Source organism: Lutra lutra, chromosome 18 (genome assembly GCF_902655055.1).
Source record: "Lutra lutra chromosome 18, mLutLut1.2, whole genome shotgun sequence".
NCBI lineage: Eukaryota > Metazoa > Chordata > Mammalia > Carnivora > Mustelidae > Lutra > Lutra lutra.
Window position 1 is genome coordinate 9,381,180 of NC_062295.1, and position 20,952 is coordinate 9,402,131.

Sequence of the window (20,952 nt, forward strand, 5' to 3'; positions counted from 1 at the left end):
GCTGGAAACGGGCTATTTATAGGAGGCCAGCAAATCCTCGTCAGCATAAAATATTTCTCTGCTAAGTGAACACCATTCGCAGCGCGGCTTGAATTTTAGCAGATGGTATATACACCCTCTAGTGGCCAGAACAGTGAGCTCGGGGTGTTTCTACTCAAAGGCACTTGAAGTGTTTCTGTACTGATGTTAATAAACACCTAGAAAACTCAAAACTGTCTAATTCACAGTGCTCTAAAACTATGAGTTGGCAGAGGCAGAGCAGACTTTCACTAACAAACAAAAGGATAACAACAGGTGCCAGGCATTTTACTAGGTTTTTCTCCAAAAGGCTCAGGTTTTCTATCTCCTGGCAATTTTCCTAAGCCCCTGCTTTCCCCTCCAAAAGATTCCCAAGATTCTTCCCCATCCCACTTTAATTTAAAACAATGTGGTTTTCCAAAACCGCTAAGAATAAGGATTAATGGATGTATGCAGAATCACTGATCTTACGTGGATAAATTACAGAAAATTTGTGATAAGAATTAGAAACTATTTTAGCTACAAATACAAGATAAATGTTCTAAATAATACTGTTGGCATTTGGTGGGTAGGTTACAAGGCACAAATCAGATGATTCTGTCAAGTGCTTTAAAAAATAAAAAAGAAAACATTATTGATATAGGAGCTACTGATATCTAAGTCAAATAACTAAAAATACTAAAATGAGAACAGTCATAGAACTCATGACTTTGCAAGTGACATTCTCATCACTGAATGCTATTTCCTGCCCACTCGACTCGACATTCACCAAAACGACAATGACCCTGGCATGACTGTCTGTGTTGTCCACAAGAAATAAACGACACTTTCCTGTCCGTATCTTAAATAGGCAGGAAGAATCCTCGAGGAAGAGGGATTCTATGATTGGCATGAATGAAGAAAGAAGAATTTCTTAACATGGTTTCCAACAAGAGGACTTCAAGCTCTTCTTCTCCCTCTGCAGTGTCCACTGGCAAGTTTACTTTAGTTTTTAGCTGCATTCACTATGAGGCAGGTAGGATTTTACTTACTAACTTATTTTTAAAGAATCTCTACACCCACCATGGTGCTCAAATTTACAATCCCTGAGATCAAGAGGCGTATGCTCTACTGATTGAGCCAGCCAGGTGCCCCAAAGCAGATATGATTTCAGTGCATCTCTGAGAAGAAAAATCTAGACCTTACCCTGCCTCGATACTGTGATTATCACACATAGAACACCCAATCAATAACAGGAAATGGTGAAACCCTGCTGCTTTAACAGCAGGTCAACAGCCATGGCCCTATCCTCAATTACTATTTATTCTTAAAAACCGTTCCTAAAAATGAAGGGGGGAAAGTTACAGTCCAATTAAGAAGCAAACACCTTCAAAATTTTTCCATCCTGAAAGAGAAAAGGCTGAAAAATGACATAAAATAGCTAAATGCCCAAAGTTTTAACTTCTAGATCTACAGTGACGTTTCAACTCCAAGACCTTAAACATTTCTTCGGATACAAGCGAGAATTTGGGGAGCCAGAAGCCCTGGGCTACTGGCCAGTCTCCACTGAGGGTTAAATTACACCCCTTGTGTCCCCCACCTGCTTACTCTGTTCAGAAGGACCCAACATTTCTTTTTTTTTTTTTTAAAGATTTTTATTTATTTATTTGACAGAGAGAGAACACAAGTAGGAAGAGAGCAGGCAGAGAGAGAGGAAGGGAAGCAGGCTCCCCGCTGAGCAGAGAGCCCGATGCGGGGCTCGATCCCAGGACCCCGGGATCATGACCTGAGCCAAAGGCAGAGGCTTAAACCACTGAGCCACCCAGGCACCCCAGGACCCATCATTTCTATCTTGCACGGCTAGTAGGAAGATCAGAAGCAAAAGCACGTGAACACTGGAGGGCACTTTTGCAGTGCGGTTTACACATTCTTTGTTGGCTAATAACGAGTAATTTATGCTGGAATTTACAGAAACAAATATTTATAATATTCGTCCTGCAATGTATTTCTGTGATATTCCATAAATCAAAGGCAAAATCATTTTCCTAAAAATTGCATCCGGGCTCAGTGTCATCTTCTACATATAGAAAACTAGAGTTAATGATGAGCAAATGAGTTTGGGCAGGTTTGAGAGAGCAAGTCAAATACAATGTTTTACACTGGTTTACACATTTTAGTGCTTTAGGTAATTCAATAACAAATCATCTGAAAGAAGTTTTTGGAAGGATTCATCTGTAGGACTTAAAAAAAATTCAAACCAAGATAAAATTAGAGCATTTTTCTTTAAAACAGCAACATAAGCATATGTATATATATGGTCAGGATACACATAGTAAAATAAAAATTTATGTTAAAAGTTATTACTTTCAGATATCATCACTTCCCAAGTAATTAACACTAATGGCACAATTTTATGATGGTCCAAACTGCTCACGAATAAGTGGATTAGAGACAAATTAATTTACAATTGATCAGTATAGTTTTTTTAATGAGGGGACAATTACCAAATGCATTTCCTCAAGGTGTCACAAACACACCTAGAGACATAAGCAAAAAGCAGTGCCACTCTAACAAACCTCAGAAGTGCCACAAAAACATGAAATCATTACTTTAGCCCAATTCTGGTAAACTTAAATTTAAATACACTTGATACTGAAATCCCTATTTAAAAAACATATAAATTAGGAGATAAGGCTCTTGATCAAAAGATGTACCTTCTATAGTAAGATTTCTTTAAATTAGCAAGATCCTCAACATATTTAGGAAGCATGTTTTGCGGGGAGGGGCAGTAACAATTTGATTATAAGGCTGAACATCACGGACAGCTCTACTGATGACCAACCAACTCATTCCTGTCTCTAGTCCCCCAGAGATAACACTCCAGGATTTTCCAGTCAAGGCACTGCCTGATTTTCATATTGTCTCTGCCACTGTGATGAGCAGAAAAGCTTGCAACAATGAGGTTGTGGCATTCTGTGTGCTGCAAAAAAGATGTGTTTGTACTAACGCCTGTGAAGCATCTTCCTAAGGCCTCATTTGGGAAAATAGTAATTTACAACAGAAGTTCTCAAATGAGGCTATTTTGTACTCCAAGGGGATATCTGGCAATGCCTGGCTATTTTTGGTTGTCACAGCTAAGGGGGGGGTGGGTGCTACTGCTATCCAGTAGGTGGTGGCCAAGAATGCTACTGAACATTCTGCAAAGTGTGGGACAGCCCCCACCTCCAAAAAACTACCTGACTCCCAACGTCCGTAATGCCAAGGTTGAGAAACCTTAATTCAGAGGAATGTCCAGAAGCATACTGTGCTCTAGAGTGGGACCTCCAAAAATTCCTTTACCTCTCCTCTTTATTCAACTCTCTAAGCCGTGGTGGTGGTTTCATTTCTGGATCCAGAATTTCGCCATTAAGGTATCTTACAGAGAGTGTGCACGAAACCGAGACCATCTAGGCAGTGTCAGGATGCTTCACAAGATGAAGGGTTTCACAAGTGCCACACTGGCCTTGCCTCCCGAGTTCTTTCACCATTAATCAAATATTGTCTCTTGTCAACCAGACAATTTCATCTCCGTGAGAAGCAGCCCCGTGAAAGATAATACTAACATGATAAAAGCTATCTACCACTTCAGGAGGAAGCCTTCTAAAGGCTGACAGGCCATACAGGGTCCCATCTTGGCCGTACCCTCTTGGTCCTATTTTCAAGGCAGTCTAAACCTTGCTGCGCATCACTCTAACTCAGCGGGCCACCGAAACACACCCTTCAGGAATGTGACCAGCACATCAGTGAGTCTGATGGGAACTCAGTGTCAAACTCGGAGCATCATTTCTGAAAGCACCGCTGACAAGCAGATTCAGAAAATGCAGAGGCTAAAGGTAGGAAACCAGCCTTGCTGCTCAGTCATGAAAGGGAACTTGCCTCTCTCCTGCAGGCCCAACCACAGAGACACTACGGAGGCCATAAACAAAATAAGATCAGAAAGAGGGGCGCCTGGGTGGCTCAGTGGGTTAAAGCCTCTGCCTTCGGCTCAGGTCATGATCTCAGGGTCCTGGGATCGAGCCCCGCATCGGGCTCTCTGCTCAGCAGGGAGTCTGCTTCCCTCTCTCTCTCTCTGCCTGCCTCTGTCTACTTGTGATCTCTGTCAAATAAATAAATAAATAAATAAATAAATAAATAAAAGAAAGAAAGAAAGAAAGAAAGAAAGAGCGAGCTCTGATACGGATGTTATCGTGCATTGTCTCAAAAAAAAAAAAAAAAAAACAAACAAAACTTCCCCAACCAATAACTGACGAACCTTCTTCTTCCTCCCTCTTTCCCCCTCTAAACCTCATGGAAGCCAGAACAGTCAGGAGGGATTATATAAGCCAATTCCCTACATTCAGAGATGAGAAATCTGTGCAAAATTCAGAAGTCAGAGACTTGCCCACGTCAGGGCTAATATCCAGGCCCCCGAAGTCCTAGTCGAGTCTTACCCCTTATCACGTGTCCCCTGCTAAGACCTGGCTCAGAACTCTGGATACAAATCTCCAACAGGGCTGAAAAGAATACTGAAGTTGCCTTTCAGTGCTCTTATTATAAGGCTAAATGATCTCAATTTTTTGCCATACGTTTCTTTGAAAGGGTAAACACATAATATACAGTGTTTATTGATGTGCCATTGCTCCCCTGCCATTTCTCCCTTTATTTTTTAGGAAAAACTGAGTGAAAATGTAATGAAAAAAAAATAGAGGGTTTCAAGGAAAACTAAGCACAGTGTCCCACAGAACTCCCTACAGAGCACACCTGAAGGAAGACCTCTTCGTCCCTGCAGGTCATTTTTTATCATCTTAATTATAAAACAAAAGATTTCTTATGGAAGTAGGGAGTTCCAGCAAGCACTATGTCCATGTCGAGTTCTCTCAATAGTGCTAAAAATCCAGGATTTTCCTGTCATGCCATTTCTGTGGATAAGTTTTCCTGTATTGGGACTACATCCTGTAGGCATTTTCATGTCTTATTCAATCCCTGTCTATAGATAAAGGCACGGAGTCTTAAAGGGTTAAGCAGCCCATAGGCCACACAGCTAACAAGTGACAGAGTTCAGTGTCCAACTCCTGATTCTTCACCATTCTGCCGCACCGCCTCTGTGACCCCGTCGTCTACACAAACCTACGTGAACACCCACTTACCACACAACTACTGCAGCTAAGAGTTAAATACCCTGTTCCAGTCCCCTGACGCCACGCAAGTGAGTGATCTGGCCCATGCCACAGAAGGAGTTAGTGTTGCCAAAGGGACCGGGCCCAGGCCCCCAGGGTGGTTCCCAGCTGCCAGCTTGTCCCGGCAGAACGAGAGACAAGCCTGTGAAGGGCACAGAAATCCATCCTGTATCCACGTAAGAGGAAGGACACATTCACTCTAATGTACACTTGAGAACTTACAAGCAGGATAACTAGACAGTGACACTGCTGCTTAGAGAACCTACGTACAGTTAACACACAGTGTTTCTAACATGGCTGAAAAGCTGTAAATGACATCCCAGTGAAAGAAATTCATGTCCGATCTGCATAAACTCTCCCTAGTGCAAAAGGTAAAATCAGTGAGGTCCGAGATCATAGGATTTATGTCTCAGGTACCTACAATCCTGTGTCTAAGTATCATTTTTACATGCTGTACCCAAGTATGACTTACACTTGCTCCATTGAGTTTTTCTCTGGAACTGTACTTATAATTTATTTAGATTATTTTAAGCTTTACACTGGCCTCTCATTAATAAGTGGTCCTGAACACACACTGAAGCTCCTATAAAAATAACTTATCAGGAGATGAAGCTGGTGATGGGAAAGCAGCAGAGAAGCCATGTTAGGAATCTTTCCATTAATAAGACCTGGAAAGGGTTATGCACTTTATAAAACAGAAGGGAACATATTCCCAGTTTTTTTTTAAAAAGCTAAACTACAATGGACAAGTAAAACCAACTATTCCGTAGTAACATGCCATAAAGCATCAAATAAAATTTTTAGGAATCTGCAGATGCATATAACCTGTAAGTTAACTCTTACATGCTCTAAGCTCATCATAAGACAGACTGAAAGTCTTGGAAATTCCCAAACAAAAAATTCACAAGGTTTTACAAGTGTTCTATTCTCTTCAAACTCACTTGGCCAAACCATCCCTATGATCAAGTATCTCAAAAAGCATTTAATTGGGGCTTATCTCTCATGTGATCTTTTCATCGCTGTAAATCAGGAGGTATAAAAAAACCCTTCCAATATACACAATCCAACACAACCCAGTGAAACCTTGGGGATGGGAGGAGATATGAAAGACAGGTACCTCGTAGTTTGAGAGAAAATCTAGTAACTCTGATTGAGATGGGATGTAGAGAAGTGGTTTCATCACCCGGCGGACAAACTTCTCAATGTAAACAGCACTCATGGGGCCTTTGTATTCGATTGGTCCAAAACTAGTACCAAAAAAATAAAAATAAAAAAATAAAAATAATACACCATGCATTAAACCTGTAACGTATAACTGAAATCATCAACCACAAGACGATCCTGACTGCTTCACAGGTGAGTAGCCTTCTGTGTCCCGGGAGGTGAACGGGGGCCCGAGAATAGGCATCTTGTGTGCCAGGTGGCACACGCAGCCACGACTCTCCTGTGAGCTTAATTCAACTGCAAACCGAATTTCAAAGAACATTCATCCTAGCCTCTGGGGGGAAAAGAAAAATTCTCATAATAATATTTCTTTAAAAAACAAAACCAAACAGAAAGGCGATCCTGGCAACTGACCAAACGCTAACGGATTCCAGGATCTTACCTACATAATGGATGGCGGGGGGGAGGGGGTGGCAGACTTTCTTTTGCACATCATTCTGAAAGAAAAAACAAGCTGAGCAATTGGCCCCTGGTCTACTAACATGTACCTATTAATATTCCCACAGGCACTTACACAAAGGATCACTAAATAACCTGAAACCTATTCAAAACTTTAACAAAAAAAGATTATTGGAAGGGACAAAGTTAGGGACCTGCAAACATGATCTTATTTCCCTTCCAGGTGTGCTTAAGGATACACAGGAATATGATTTACATTGCTAAGAAATAAGACCGACTTTCAGTGACCCTCCTAGTAAGCTAATCAGAATCCTCACATGGCTTTCTTCAGTCCTGCACAATGTAGACGCTGCTCAAATACAACTGAATGGAATGTGGCAGGGTGGGGGAGTAAGGTGAAATTTAGTAACTCCATAACCATCCTTTTGTCTAAACAGAAACTGACATTAAGCTTCCTGTTAATAGCAACAATAAACAGAGCACAGTAAAGAATTACATAAATGCTGTTATCCCAATACTATATGCTAACATAAATGCACACACACACACATATAATGGGATGAGATATACACAATTCTTCTGGGTGCACTGAAAATATGATGCCAAACAAAAGAATGTTAGCATGAAAAAAGTAAAAATAGCGCTCTACATGCACAGCTGGAAGACAGAGTTAACAACTCTCTCAATTCAAGACTTACGTAAGTTTAAAAATTACCACCACCACCAACCCCATCAGCCACCAACAATTTTCAATTTAAAGGAAGAAATCAAGGAGCACCTGGGTGGCTCAATGGGTTAAGCCTTTGGTCTTAAGCCAAAGGTCTACCTTTGGTCAGGTCATGATCCCAGGGTTCTGGGATCGAGCCCCACATCGGGCTCCCTGCTCGGTGGGGAGCCTGCGTCTCTGCCTACTTGTGATCTCTCTCTGTGTGTCAAATAAATAAATAAAATCTTAAAAAAAATTAAAGGAAGAAATCAAAAAATCATCTGATAACATATTTTGTTCAGCAAAAAGGAGGCAACAAATCTGGAAATGTCATCTACTCAGGCAAGCAGACTCCTGGAGTGTCATTAGAAGGATCCCAGCGACTGGTAGAAGTTGAGAAGATATCTAGAATGTAGGTGTAGAACACACTTCACCAACACACCACAGTCACGACCACAGGACAAGCTGATCCAGGGCTGCTGAGCCTTGTAACAGAGTGTTAGAAGAAACCACTCCCTGCCTCAGAACCTTTTATAAACTTTCTGAGTGAGTGGTTATCAATACGAGCAAAAAAAAAAAATGGTATCTACTTAAAAGCAATACAGAAAGTCTATTAATTTCTCTAAGCAGCGAGTAGTAAGTACGCCATTACAAACACAGCAACAACAACAAAAACACACAGATGGGGGTTCCTGGGTGGCTCAGTGGGTTAAAGCCTCTGCCTTCAGCTCAGGTCATGATCCCAGGGTCCCAGGATCAAGCCCCGCATCAGACTCTCTGCTCAACAGGGAGCCTGCTTCCCCCTCTCTCTCTGCCTGCCTCTCTGCCTACTTGTTGCTGTCTGTCGAATAAATAAATAAAATCTTAAAAAAAAAAAAAAAAGCTTTAAAAAAAAAAAACAAAACAAAACCACAAAGACAGCAATGGTCTGTCTGCCCCGTGATGAGGCTGAGGGGCCACATTGGTAAGCACGATCAATCAAGAGAACCTCAACACCACTGAATGGTCACAAAAGAGTTTAGTTAAAGAAACGCATTCATTCATATGTGTTATGGATAAAACAGAGATTCTTAAATAGGATATGAAAAAGCTACCTCTCAGGTATCTCTGTGCCTTAACACTTGCTTGTTTTTGGTACACTGAGAATGGGGGATACTGAGTCTGAACGAACTGAAAAAGTAAAACCTAATGGGCAAAGATGAGGGGCGAGCACTTCGAGGAGACTATCAACCTCAAACTTCTCATCTGTGAAATGAGAAGGATGGACTAGATGTTTCTAAGGTTCCTTGCACGTCCTTTCAATCTTTCCATAAATCTAAAAAAACAAACAGTATAAGACAATATACTGCAGAGCCATATAACCCAAAAAGGTATTTTGTACTTGATTCAAGGGAACTTTCCTGATTTTAATATCACATCGAATCAGGCCCACCTCTGGGCAGTGGCTCGGTTATCTACAGTGGCAAGGCCTATACTAGGCACTCATGCCCTATTTCCTATCTCCAAATACTGTCTATTTCCAAGAAGAGAACTGCAGGGACCTTCGTAGGGCAAGCTTATTTATGCCATTACAGAGCACAGAGCTTCAGCATCTGCAAATGCAACAGTTCACACTCTGAGAAGTACTCTTGTATCCAGAAAGGACGTTGAAAGTGGAGATGGAGTGACAAAGTGCATTTCTGCTCAAATATTATTTAACAGCTCTTGAAACAATACTACATATGCCACACAACATTTTATGTTAGAAACATGAGGCGTGATGGAACGTGACAGATAACCCACAAATGAGAGGTTGATGTTTCTTATAAACCCTCATTGATTAAGGCCTAGGAAGTTCAGAGGGAGGGAAAAAATTAAGCATAAAGAGTACAGCTCTTACTAATGAAACATTCTTTACCCATTTACCTTCATTAACAAACTGCAAGCCAATTACATTGAACAAAGTCCAAAGTCTCATCTGTCTTCAAAATTCTCCAAGTCCGATTTCAGACATTACTTAACACTCACAGCAAGGTCTGGGCAAGATTCCAAAATCAAACACCAGTATTTCTGCAGCATAATAAACTGGCTCCTTAAGTGGGATAAAGACTAAAGGCAGCCTCTTGTCACTTCAGGCTAGGTGAGTGCACATGGGAACAACATTTATGAAAACCTTTTAGGTTTTCAAACCTCTTTGGATTTCAGGATTATGGGCATAGGACCGTGGACTCGTAGTTAAATTTTCTTCCCAGCTGAAAAGGTGCTAAAATTCCCTCCTGACTAGGTATGTTGCCAGGTAACAGGATAAGGACCTTTGTGCATTTTCATACAGTAAAATACTTCAGAACGTCTGAAATGTGTAGCCACACAAAGGGACAGGGGGCACTATCAAAAACAATGCCATACATTGTAATGGTATGAAGAGATGTTCACACAAGCAAGAAAAAGCAGTTTAGGAAATACCATTACTACACAATCCCATTTTTTTTATTTAAAAAAGAGGGTGGATCTGTATAGTCAGAAGAGGATATATCACAAAACACATAATGATTGTGTACTGCTGATAAAATACCCAGATCCTTTTATTTTTGCTTATCTGTATTTTCTTCATTTCCTACAGTAAATATTTAATACTTTAAAGCAGAAAAAAAATTCACTTTAGAAATTTACTGGAATTAGAAAACTAATTCAAAGTTCTTACCTCCGATGATACAGATATATCACAGGGAAATAAAAGAAGTGCTTCTGTTTTCTGCATTTCCCCTGGTTCCACCAACAGTTAATTGCCACAAACAACACCTGCAGAGCCAAAAAAAGGTTTCAAGTGACTATGAATAACAACTGAAAAACTACCAAGATTTTAAAGATAAAATCACAGGAATGGAACTGTTCTTCTCCGAAACAGAAAGCGAGAAAAAAAAATTATCGCCAGCATTCAAAGGTCATCATCTACCACCACAATAAACAAGACAGACTCTCATCTATGGTGTCTAGCTAGGATTCCAGTATTTTACAGTCTAGTCCAAGAGGGAAATGATTTGCTTTGAACTCTAAAGTGAATGAGCACGAGTGAGCTTTTTCTAAGCATGATTACACTAAGACTCAACGGAAAGCTATCTTTTGATAGTCCCCAACTGAGCACAGGAGAAGGGAAAAAATGTCAGCTACAAATAAAACATCACAAATATCAAAGGACCATTTTTAATGACCACACTAAAAACCAGTAACAATCCTCCTCCTCTCTCTCTCTGCCTGCCTCTCTGCCTACTTGTGATTTCTGTCTGTCAAATAAATAAATAAAATCTTTTAAAAAAAATAAAAATAAAATAAAATAAATAAATATAAAAACCAGTAACAATAAAGTAATTAAAGCTATGCTCTAAAATGTAGTATTAAGGGGCGCCTGGGTGGCTCAGTGGGTTAAGCCGCTGCCTTCAGCTCAGGTCATGATCCCAGGTCCTGGGTTCGAGCCCCGCATCGGGCTTTCTGCTCAGCAGGGAGCCTGCTTCCTCCTCTCTCTCTGTCTGCCTCTCTGCCTACTTGTGATTTCTCTCTGTCAAATAAATAAATAAAATCTTTAAAATAAAAATAAAAATAAAAATAAAATGTAGTATTAAGCAGCAAAAATACAAACTAAACACCTATTTATAGGTACATGCTAAAGTATTTAAGGAGAAGTGTCCCTAGGTCTCCAATCGACTCTGAAATGTACCCGAAACCAGATGGGTCATAGCTTAGAGGAGCGCTCTTCCACTTCGGCACTACTGCCACCTCAGCCTTCCACTGTTACAGGGCTTTCCGTAGGTTTGTTTTGGTTGTGAGGGGCCGTCCTACACACTGGATGGAGGCTTTAGCAGTATTCCCGGACTGTACCCCCTGCAGGCTAGCAGCTCCCCCGCCTCAAGTAGTGATCCCAGAGAACAGCTCCAAACACTGCCAAAGGTCCCCTGGGGGGAGAAAACTTCCTCTAGGTGAGAATCACTGACTAGAGGAATAGTAAGAGGAATAAATGACAATAAAATGTCAGTAACAGGGGCACCTGGGTGGCTCAGTGGGTTAAGCCTCTGCCTTCGGCTCAGGTCATGATCCCGGGGTCCCGGGATCGAGCCCCTGCATCGATCCCCTGCATCGGGCTGTCTGCTCAGCAGGGAGCCTGCTTCCCCCTCTCTCTCTGCCTGCCTCTCTGCCTACTTGTGATCTCTGTCTAATAAATAAATAAAATCTTTAAAAAAAAAAGTCAATAACATTTGATTTGCAGGTATATACAAAATTCCTTTACCTTTGCTATGTGAAAACATTTTCAGAATACTACTGAAAAAATATGAAGACTACAAATGAAAAGTCACCTTCAGAGGCCTTCCTTCCACGCTGGAAACAGCAATATTGCTCAAAACTTAGTGGAAGCTCTTCAGAGCTCCTTTTAGAGTCCATTTATGAGAAAAGAAAACAATATCTTTACTTAAGGTGACATCTCATTTTTTTACTCAAAAATAGGGCACAATCAACCATGTTTGCTAATTTTACTAAAGCCACGTGGCTCAAAAGATTTTTGCCTGTTTCCAAAAATAAACCCTCTCCTTTTCCCTAGTGAGAACACAGAATAATAAGCACTCAATTTGGAAGGAGCTGGAAAAAAAAATTTGAAAAAAGCAGTGCCCGTTAGCTGTGGATGGCACTATAACCTTCACCACTTATCCTGTCATCCTTGGCCAACGGCTCCACCATCTAGGTCTGAGGTCCTGCTTTCAAGAACAGGGATGCCAGAACCAGCGTGCAGAGCTGTCATGAGAAACAGCACAGGCCCCGGCATACCAGAACGCCACTCTTGTAATCACTTGTGAGGATACAGCCGCTTCAGAAGGCAACAAGTGACTGACTCCTGCCCTAAACACAGTAGATTCCCTCCTTGCTCCCCCATGTTCTCTTAATTCAGAAGACCTAGGGAATGCCTGAGGAATGAAGTGGTGACATCTTTTATGCTAACCTATTGCTTGCCTCCCAGTGCTCCACTGGAGTTCCTGCTTCCTCCCTCGAAGTGTCTGCCAGTTTGGTTATTATTAGCCCTTTTTTTTCTTTTCAAGTTAGCTCTACTGCCCAATGTGAGGCTTGAACCCACAACCCTAAGGTCGAGGGTCACAGGCTTTCCCAAACTGAACCAGCCTGGCGCCTCTATTGCGAGCCATTTTTAAAGGGGGAGGGAGTAAAGGGAGCACAGGGAACTGATCGATCCCATGGGTCCAAAGTTGGAACACAAAATATCAACCCCCTCAGAACCAATGTCCTAGGCAATGAAGAGTTCTAATGAAGAGCCAGATTTAAACAGTACTTTGCACCACATTCAGGGATCTATAATGGTTCAAAAGGCTTTGCTAGGTTGGGCAGAAAGCCTCACCAGCATTTATAACATTGTTTCTAAGAAAAACCTACCCAGAGTTCCAAAGAAACTTCTGGAACTCAGCTGCCTGCATCAGTTACCTCAGATGCGTGGTTTGCAGCAGCAGTATTTCAGAAATCTGGGGGATGCTCTTCTGGTTGCTGCAGTGACTGGGAAGCTACAGGGCACGGGGTGGGCAGGCACTGTGGGAGACAGCCCGCAATGCTGGAAACTGCTCTGCACGAGGAAAGAGTTATGCACAGCACCCGCAGAGGGGTCTGAAATGTCCTGCCCAACAATGAGGCTGGGGAAAACTTGTCTGTTATTATGCTAACCCAGGACCTAATTCCATTTTAAATGTGAATCGAAAGCTTGTTTTTGGTATTCACCGAATTTCGATTTCGTGGGAAGGCAACTCTTATGTAAACCTAAGTCAGAAAATACTTTATTTGGTTCCAGTCTTCACCAAGAGCTGTCCACCATTCAGGAAACTCAAATCAGTGAAAGCAGTGTTCCCACAGTACCTGAGTCTCTACCACAACACACCTTTACCAGTCTGCCCCCAGCAGTTCTCCATAAAGTGATCAGGACCTATTCTGCCTAAGCATTTACATCCTGAAACACACATGACCTGATTATATGTTATTTTTGTTTCCCCCCACCTTTATAATTAGTGGACTGACTCTTTAGCAATTATATGTGTACGGAAGTTTTATATCTATGAATTACTTTTCAGGACAGCAAAAGGCACCTCATAATGTAAAAAGGCAACTAGGATCCACTGGGTTGAAAACCACTGCCATACAGATGACCCATCGCCCATCCCTCTGGCCTAGCACAAAGGTATAGCTTCATTAAGTACTCGATGCATATAACTCTGGTCCATGTATTTTTAATAGGGCAACATGTTCCACTGTATTCGTGACACATAAATGTGTCTTACAGCAGAGTGCCTGGCTGGCTTAGTCTGACTCTTGGTTTCGCCTCAGGCTATGATCTCAGGGTGGTGAGAGCCAGCCTCGCATCAGGCTCCATGCTGGGCATGGAGCCTGCTTAGGATTCTCTCTCTGCCCCTCCCTACCCCTACCCCATGTTCATGCACGCAGACGCATGCTCTCTCTCAAATAAATGATACGAACATTAGAAAAAAAGAAAAAGAAAAGAAATCATCAACAAATATCAAACAGAAATTCAACTAGGCTTTTCAGCACTGAAGCCAAAGAGCATGGCACCCTGAGATGAATTGGTCTGCATCCGAAGGAAACACAGAATCTGCTCCCTCTCCGGTCTTTAACCAGCTATGACCCTCACCATCAGAAATCTTTTTTCTTTACAAAAGGCTTTACCATTTATAAAGTGAGGCTCCTGGCCTTCATCCTGGCTCAATCAGCCAGCCGGGTGAGGGGTCTCTGTGGGGGCAACCAGCCCCGCACACAGGGCGGACAGTCACCCGGGGCAGGCGGAGGGTCAGCATTACCTGGTCGGAAAGCTGGCTCGCTGTCTGCTCAATCTCTGGCCTGGCAGCGATGGACTGACCACACCACGGGGCGTAGAAGAACAGCAGCGCCACCTCCGAGTCCCGGCGAACATACTCTGCATAGTCCAGCTGCCCCTGGAAGAGGTCAAGAACCGGCGACCTCGAGGAGAAAAAGCTGACAGGTGGCTTTGCTGGTATTATCACGTCTTTCGCTCGACTAAAAAAGAGCAAACACAAACAAGTCTGCTAAGTTTATCTCCTTCTAACGACAGCTCTACGTGGAGGGGGGAATGCAGCTTAAAAGAAACAACTCTTGAATAGGAAAATGGAGTTCCCAAAATATCACCCTGGAGTAAAAACTAGGCTGTGCTAAGGCAGTATTTAGCTGAGAAAATGCAATACGTGCATACTGTGTTGAAAACGACTCTCTAATACTGTCTCCCCAGGTTGGGGCGGGAAGGCAGCAGACAGCAGAGGAGAAGGATTCTTTGAAGAATCCATGTTCTTGCCTCCTACACCCAAAACACCCCACCCTCATCTCTCAGCAACCTGGCTCTCCACAGGAGCTGCTGGTCTCCAGGGCTTTGGAACAACCAGTGAGCTTGCTCAGAACTAAGGGGAGGGAGCCCTCACGGCTACCACTAACATTTCTATGGGAAATTCTTACCATCGACTCAACTTTGCGAAAACATTATGCTTATGAGCTGGAGTTGGCCTGTACTTACACACGGCATTCAGGCAAAAGTAATGAATAATAAGGTAGATTTCTCCAGATATATATTGGGAAGCCACTAAAATGGAGTTGGGAGGCCAGAAGGGGGAGCCAACACTTCTCCATGTCAATTACATGAAAAAATGATCAATTACAGACTCTAAGGGAGAATCTTCAACAGGAGAAGGATTATAAGCCCCAACTGGAAAAAGATGTAACAACTCCTACAAAAATACTGATGACTTCAACAATCAGCCACTGAAAAACTGTCATCCCCCCCAAACTCCTGCATCTCTCCAATGGACTTTCACTCACAACCACCCCCTCCCATCTTCCTCCTCTGTAAAAGAATGTTGTTCTCATTTTTCTGTGGGACTTGCCTATGGTTTGCCACAGCCTGCATGTCCTGGATTGCAATTCTCTGCTATTCCTGAATAAATCCATTTTTCTGGTAAAATAATTAACTGTTTAATTTTTAAGATTAACAATGTCATGATCCAGAGGTTATTAAGATGACTAACAAAGTAACAGCCCATTTTACCTGGAAAACAGTCTTCCTGAGTACCTGAAGTTCCCAAAAGGGAGAGATCAAGAGAAGACAAAAAAGAATGAATAAGTGGTCTGAAGTCACAAAGTGGCCACTATTTCTCCCATCAAGACAAAAACATCTTGGCTGAGGCTGCATCCCACCAGGTGAAATGAGCTTAATGAACACCTTGAGCTGTTCACACATCTGCGCTAACATGGCATAAAACTGCTACAGTAGTTTAGCCAAGAAACCAATAGAATAAAAATAGAGACCCTAGAACATATTCAATTAATCCAAAAGGCGGAAAAGAACCAAGGAAGGAACAAAAACCAGAAGGTAAAAATAAAACAAACAGCCAGAAGGCAGGATTACACCCAACAATATCAATCATTACATTAAATATAAAAGGACTAAACCACCCAGTTAAGAGAAAGAGAATACCAGACTGGATAGTGAAGCAAGACTTACCAAATGCTGTCTAAAAGAGACCCAATTTACACATAAAGACATAGAAAGGATGAAAGCATAAGGATGGGAAAAGGTAAATTATCTAAATAGTATGCATAAGGAAGCTGGTGTGACTCATTAAGTGAAGAATAAACTGCTATATATTCTTATAATTAAATGTTACTCAACAATAAAGAACTGATACATACTATAACTGGATGAGTTTCAAAATAACTACACTGAAGAAGCCAGACAATAAAAAATACATATAACATGAATGTATCTATGTAAAATTCCAAAACAGACAAAACTAATCTATAACAAAATAATCACATCAGTGGCTGTCTAGAGTGGGGACTGGGGCAAGGAGACTGGCTGCAGAGGGGTACTGAGGAAACTTTCTGGGGAGAAGAAAACATTCTCTATCTTCACTGAAAGGATGCGGGTGGTTAAATTTATCAAAAATCATCAACGTGTACACATAAAATGTGTAATTTAACTGAATGTAAAATATACCACCATGAAGCTGATGAGAAAACATCTTGGCTGGTGTGTCTCCTCCTCTGACAACTCTACCCAAAGGATGAGACCTCATTTTTTTCTCTCAGCTCCCTGTTGGTTGCTTTTATACCCCCCCACAATTAGCAACTAATTTTACCTATGATCTATTTACTTTACCACAGCATTAATTCCCTGAGGGCAAGAACCCTCTCTTTTTCACTGTTAGATCCTCATTGTTTATGGTTCCTGGTCCTCTGAAGTTCAATAATTTGTGAAACCAACAAACCAACCCTCCTATCTCACCTGAACATATGCAAAGGCAGATATAATATAAACCCACACAGACAGACATAATTAAGAACACTCAGAATCAACGTGTCAGAGGCCCATTTGCTTTACTCGGGATGACCCTAAAGGCCACGTCATTATGTTCTATGCTCACATATGTGTTCAAACAAACCTGACATTCTGGCTTCTCAGAATACAGCAAGGTAGCAGGAAGGAAGAACAAGAAGGAAAGCGCTGCCAGCTCTGAGATACCCAGTAGACAGACAGGTACTTAGAACCCAAAAGGGAAATGTAAACACCCCAAGACCCAACCTCCTCTAAGAGGCGTGGGTCATTTAGCATAAAGGAAAGAATCCCATGCCCTCCTCTGCATCTAGAAGATGTTAGCGTCCTGAATTAAGACAGACTTAAATACGCTGCTTCCCTATTTTAACCCAAAACTATTAATATCATAAAGTAGCAGTAGCGAAAGAGCCAATCTCCTACTTATCCGCTCAAACTACCATTTTAACACTGCAATCAGGGAGCTCTGTCTATGCAAAAGATCTCCAGAACCTGAAAAACTGAGTCACTCATGCAGTAATTCGAAAAACGTTCACTAAGCAAATGGGAGTATGCTTCAGCAACCGCCCTGCAGGCACCCAGGTGACAGTAGCAAGCACCATAATGTTCTCAGGGGGTTACTTTCTCAAGGAAGACAACACGCACACAACAAACCAAAGCCCACAAAAGGATCACCGCTAAGTGGAGAATTTAACAGGGTGATGTGACAGGGGATCTTTTAAAACAGAAACCTGAATGACAGGCAGCCATGCAGAGAGATGAGGAAGGTCGTGCGTGACACGTTATTAAAAGCTCCAAAACTCCCCCTTTCGAGATGATTCTTCTCCCAGTCAAACTGCGTGTTGAGTGTGAAATAACACAGTCTGAGGGAAAATGGAGATCTGTGACAGCCGAAGGGTAACAATCCACTTAGTATTACTGCCCCGAGTGTTCAGAGCTGTTCCTCAAGTACACTGGCCAGATAAAATACGTGGCCCATGGAAAAGCAAATATTAACCAGGGAAAAGAAACACCTGCCTCTGCCCCACCAGAAACATTCACAAGTTTCCGTTTAACTCTTAAACTTGCCACAAGTTTTTGAGAAGCTCTACCTAGACCAAAGATTTCATGCAGCTTTGAACGCTCAGTCTGAGGTTTGAGAAACTCAAGAGCTGGTTGCAAGCAAAAAGGGCTGGTTGCAACTCCCAATTTTTCTGTGAAATGCATACCCTACACCTCCTTCTGAAGCGGACCTGAAGCAGCTTTGAATTCACAAAACGCAATAAAGCAAAATGAATATATGCACCATACATATATAGACACACACAACTTTTTCCCTCCAAAATCAGGGTGAAAGCAAAGGGAGTAGGATGCCATCAAGGAGATTCAATGCCTAGAAAGGCAGGTAAAATAAAGATTAAAGGTCCCAAACGGCACAATTACTGCGTCTCTACTCCAAATCAACCTCTTTTATATTATCTGGTTTGAACTCAGCTAAGCAACCAACACGGAAGAAAAATCCTATTGTCCTCATTAACGCAACAATCTTAAAAAGTAAAACAGAGGGGCGCCTGGTTGGCTCAGTGGGTTAAGCCTCTGCCTTCGGCTCAGGTCATGATCCCAGAGTCCTGGGATCAAGCCCAGCATTGGGCTCTCTGCTCAGCAGGGAGCCTGCTTCCTCCTCTCTCTCTCTCTGCCTGCTGTGATCTCTGTCTGTCATATAAATAAATAAATAAAATCTTTAAAAAAAAAAAAAAAAAGTAAAACAGAAAATGGGGGCCAGAAAGGCTCAAGTCTGTAACAGTATCATGACATCATTCAATCAAGTAAGAGTAAAAAATCAATCTCAGTCTATTGAAAGACTGTCCAGATTTGCCCAGGGCACAGAGAGAAGAGGGACAGGCAGTTCACTGGGTCACTCCTAAACCGAAGCAGGCAGGGATCCTGCTCTGCCTGCTCCAACAATTGGATTTACACTCCTCCTCCTTCCCCAAATCTCAAAGGAATTTCTTAGCTTTTTAAAGCCATATTCTTTCAGAACAAACACGAAGCATTATTTCTATAGGTGAACAAAGAGATGTCAGTAAGCCCTGGAGTGGGGTGGGGGGAACCTCTCTTCCTAATTTGAACCCAAAGACACCTGGCAATTGTATGCTGTAAAATCCTCTCTATATATTTCCTTTGCACAGTGAACGATAAACAGAAAGGTTAAGAGCCTTGTTGTACCTGACAATAAAGAATTCAAACTCCAGCTCAGCCACTTAACAGGTGGGTGTGATTTGGGCCACGTTTTGTAACATGACCAAAGCTCAACTCCTTCATCTATAACCTGGAAGGACTAGAGTACACCCAGACACTACTGGGGATTGAGATTTAAAAAGTCCATGCCAGGCTCTCAGTTTATGTATTAAAGGAATAAATGCACTGATGGAAGCTACAGTGCTCAAGGAAGCAGCTTCGTACCCCAGGCAGCACCTGGCAATGTCCGCAGACATTTTTCGTTGTCGTATCTAGGGCTGTGTGCTATGGGATTTAGTAGGTACGTGGTACAGCTCAACACTCCACCACGGGCAGGACGGCCCCTCTGCCCGAGTGCCAAGGATGAGCAACTTCCTGGTTCCTGGCAAGTGATCAATGACAGTTATCATAATTCTTTTCTCTTTCCACTAAAATTCCCAAACCTCTGACACCTCTCTGACAACAGAAGCCACACACTACGCCCGGTTAAAACGTTCCAGGCTGCAATCTTCCTCTTGGCTAATACGCCAGTCCGCTGCAACAGAGACTTATAAATTGGGGAGTCCCAGAAGATACACAGAGGACTTGAGGGACCAGAAGTACTCCTGAAGTTTAAAGAACATGTTGTATGTGGGTACCTTACCCCAAAGAGGTACAGTAACTTTAATTTTTTTCCTGTTCACTAAGGTCCAGCCTACCCAGGTCTTCTTTGCAGTTGCAGGAAAACACCCACCTCGTCCAGCCTTTGCACTTCTGGCTCCCTCTACCTTGGACACTCTACCCCCCAATCTTCCCGGCGCTAGGCCCTTCCTCCTTCTGGCGTAAGCTTCCTCTGTCTCTTGGTCACCAAGGCCTTTCTGCCCCACCCTCATCCCTTCTATCCCGGCAACATTTACAGAAGTCCTTTAAAATTAGAGTAAATTGTTTACTTAAGCCTGTCCCACCCACTGGAAAGGGGGGTGGGATTTTTATCTTCAACGCTCACCCGGAGGAGTGTTACCCACCACAGCACGTGTGGATAAATAATCGTTAGATCGATTCTCGGATTCTCGAAGGGGTCTGGGACTTTAACAGTCGTGAATCATCACACTCGAGGCGTAAGGGCAACAAGATGGGTGTTAAAATGAGGGTCCCGCAGCCTGGGCGCAAGTGACAGGTGCGCCCCCCATTAAGCCCCAACAGGTGCTCAGAACCTGGCCCACTAACTTCGATGCTAAAATGGGACGAAGGAAGGGTCCCGAGCGGCACCCGAAAACCTCGCCTGGCCGCTGGCTGGCTGGCTGCCCGGGAGAAAGTGGCGGGCACGGCCGCAGGCAGAGCAGGGTCCGGTCGGTGGCTCCAGGAGAAGCCAGGCCCCACTTCCCCCGCGAAGGCCTCTCCAGCCCCGGACCCTGTGGGCCCCGAGCCGGTCCTGCGTCGCCGGTCGGGGCCCCGGGGCTGCGGGCCGCCTCACCTGCAGGTAAACTTGAGGGCGACGAGCAGCGCGCAGCCGAGGGCCACGGCCCCGCAGAGCAGCTCGGGCCGCCGGCGCGCCATGAGGGAAGCGCCGCGCAGCCCGCGGCGGAGCCGGCCCGCCGAGGACCCTCCGGCCGGGGCCGGGCTGAGGGAGCCGGAGCCCGCGGGGCCGCCGCCGCCGCCACCCTCGTCCTCGGCGTCGTCGCTGCTGCTGCTGCTGTTGCCGCCGCCGCGGCCTCCGCATTCCGACATTACATGCTCCCTGTCGCCGGCTTTATACCGCCGCCGCCGCCGCTTCGGGCCCGAGGGCCCGGCCCGGCCCGCCGCTCCCCAATCCCGCAGCCCCGCGCGCCCGCTAACCCGGACCCTCCACGTCAGCCCCACCGCCG

The 20,952-nt window shown here is 43.5% G+C and overlaps 1 protein-coding gene across 2 annotated transcripts in view; it reads right to left on the reverse strand.

The window, feature by feature from the left end:
- The window catches only part of TXNDC11 (thioredoxin domain containing 11), a 60,922-nt gene extending 39,987 nt beyond the window's left edge, over nucleotides 1–20,935 (reverse strand). The window contains exons 1-4 of one of the 2 annotated variants that reach the window (XM_047712686.1): nucleotides 20,562–20,935; nucleotides 14,352–14,568; nucleotides 10,202–10,299; nucleotides 6,310–6,439 (exon numbers count right to left, since the gene is read on the reverse strand). In XM_047712686.1, coding sequence (XP_047568642.1) covers nucleotides 6,310–6,439; nucleotides 10,202–10,299; nucleotides 14,352–14,568; nucleotides 20,562–20,815 — 699 coding nt within the window. In that variant the 5' untranslated portion in view covers nucleotides 20,816–20,935. Of the gene's footprint in view, nucleotides 1–6,309; nucleotides 6,440–10,201; nucleotides 10,300–14,351; nucleotides 14,569–20,561 lie in introns of those variants that run through there. The other variant, XM_047712687.1, reaches the window with a different exon arrangement.
- Between the last annotated feature and the right edge of the window lie 17 nt (nucleotides 20,936–20,952).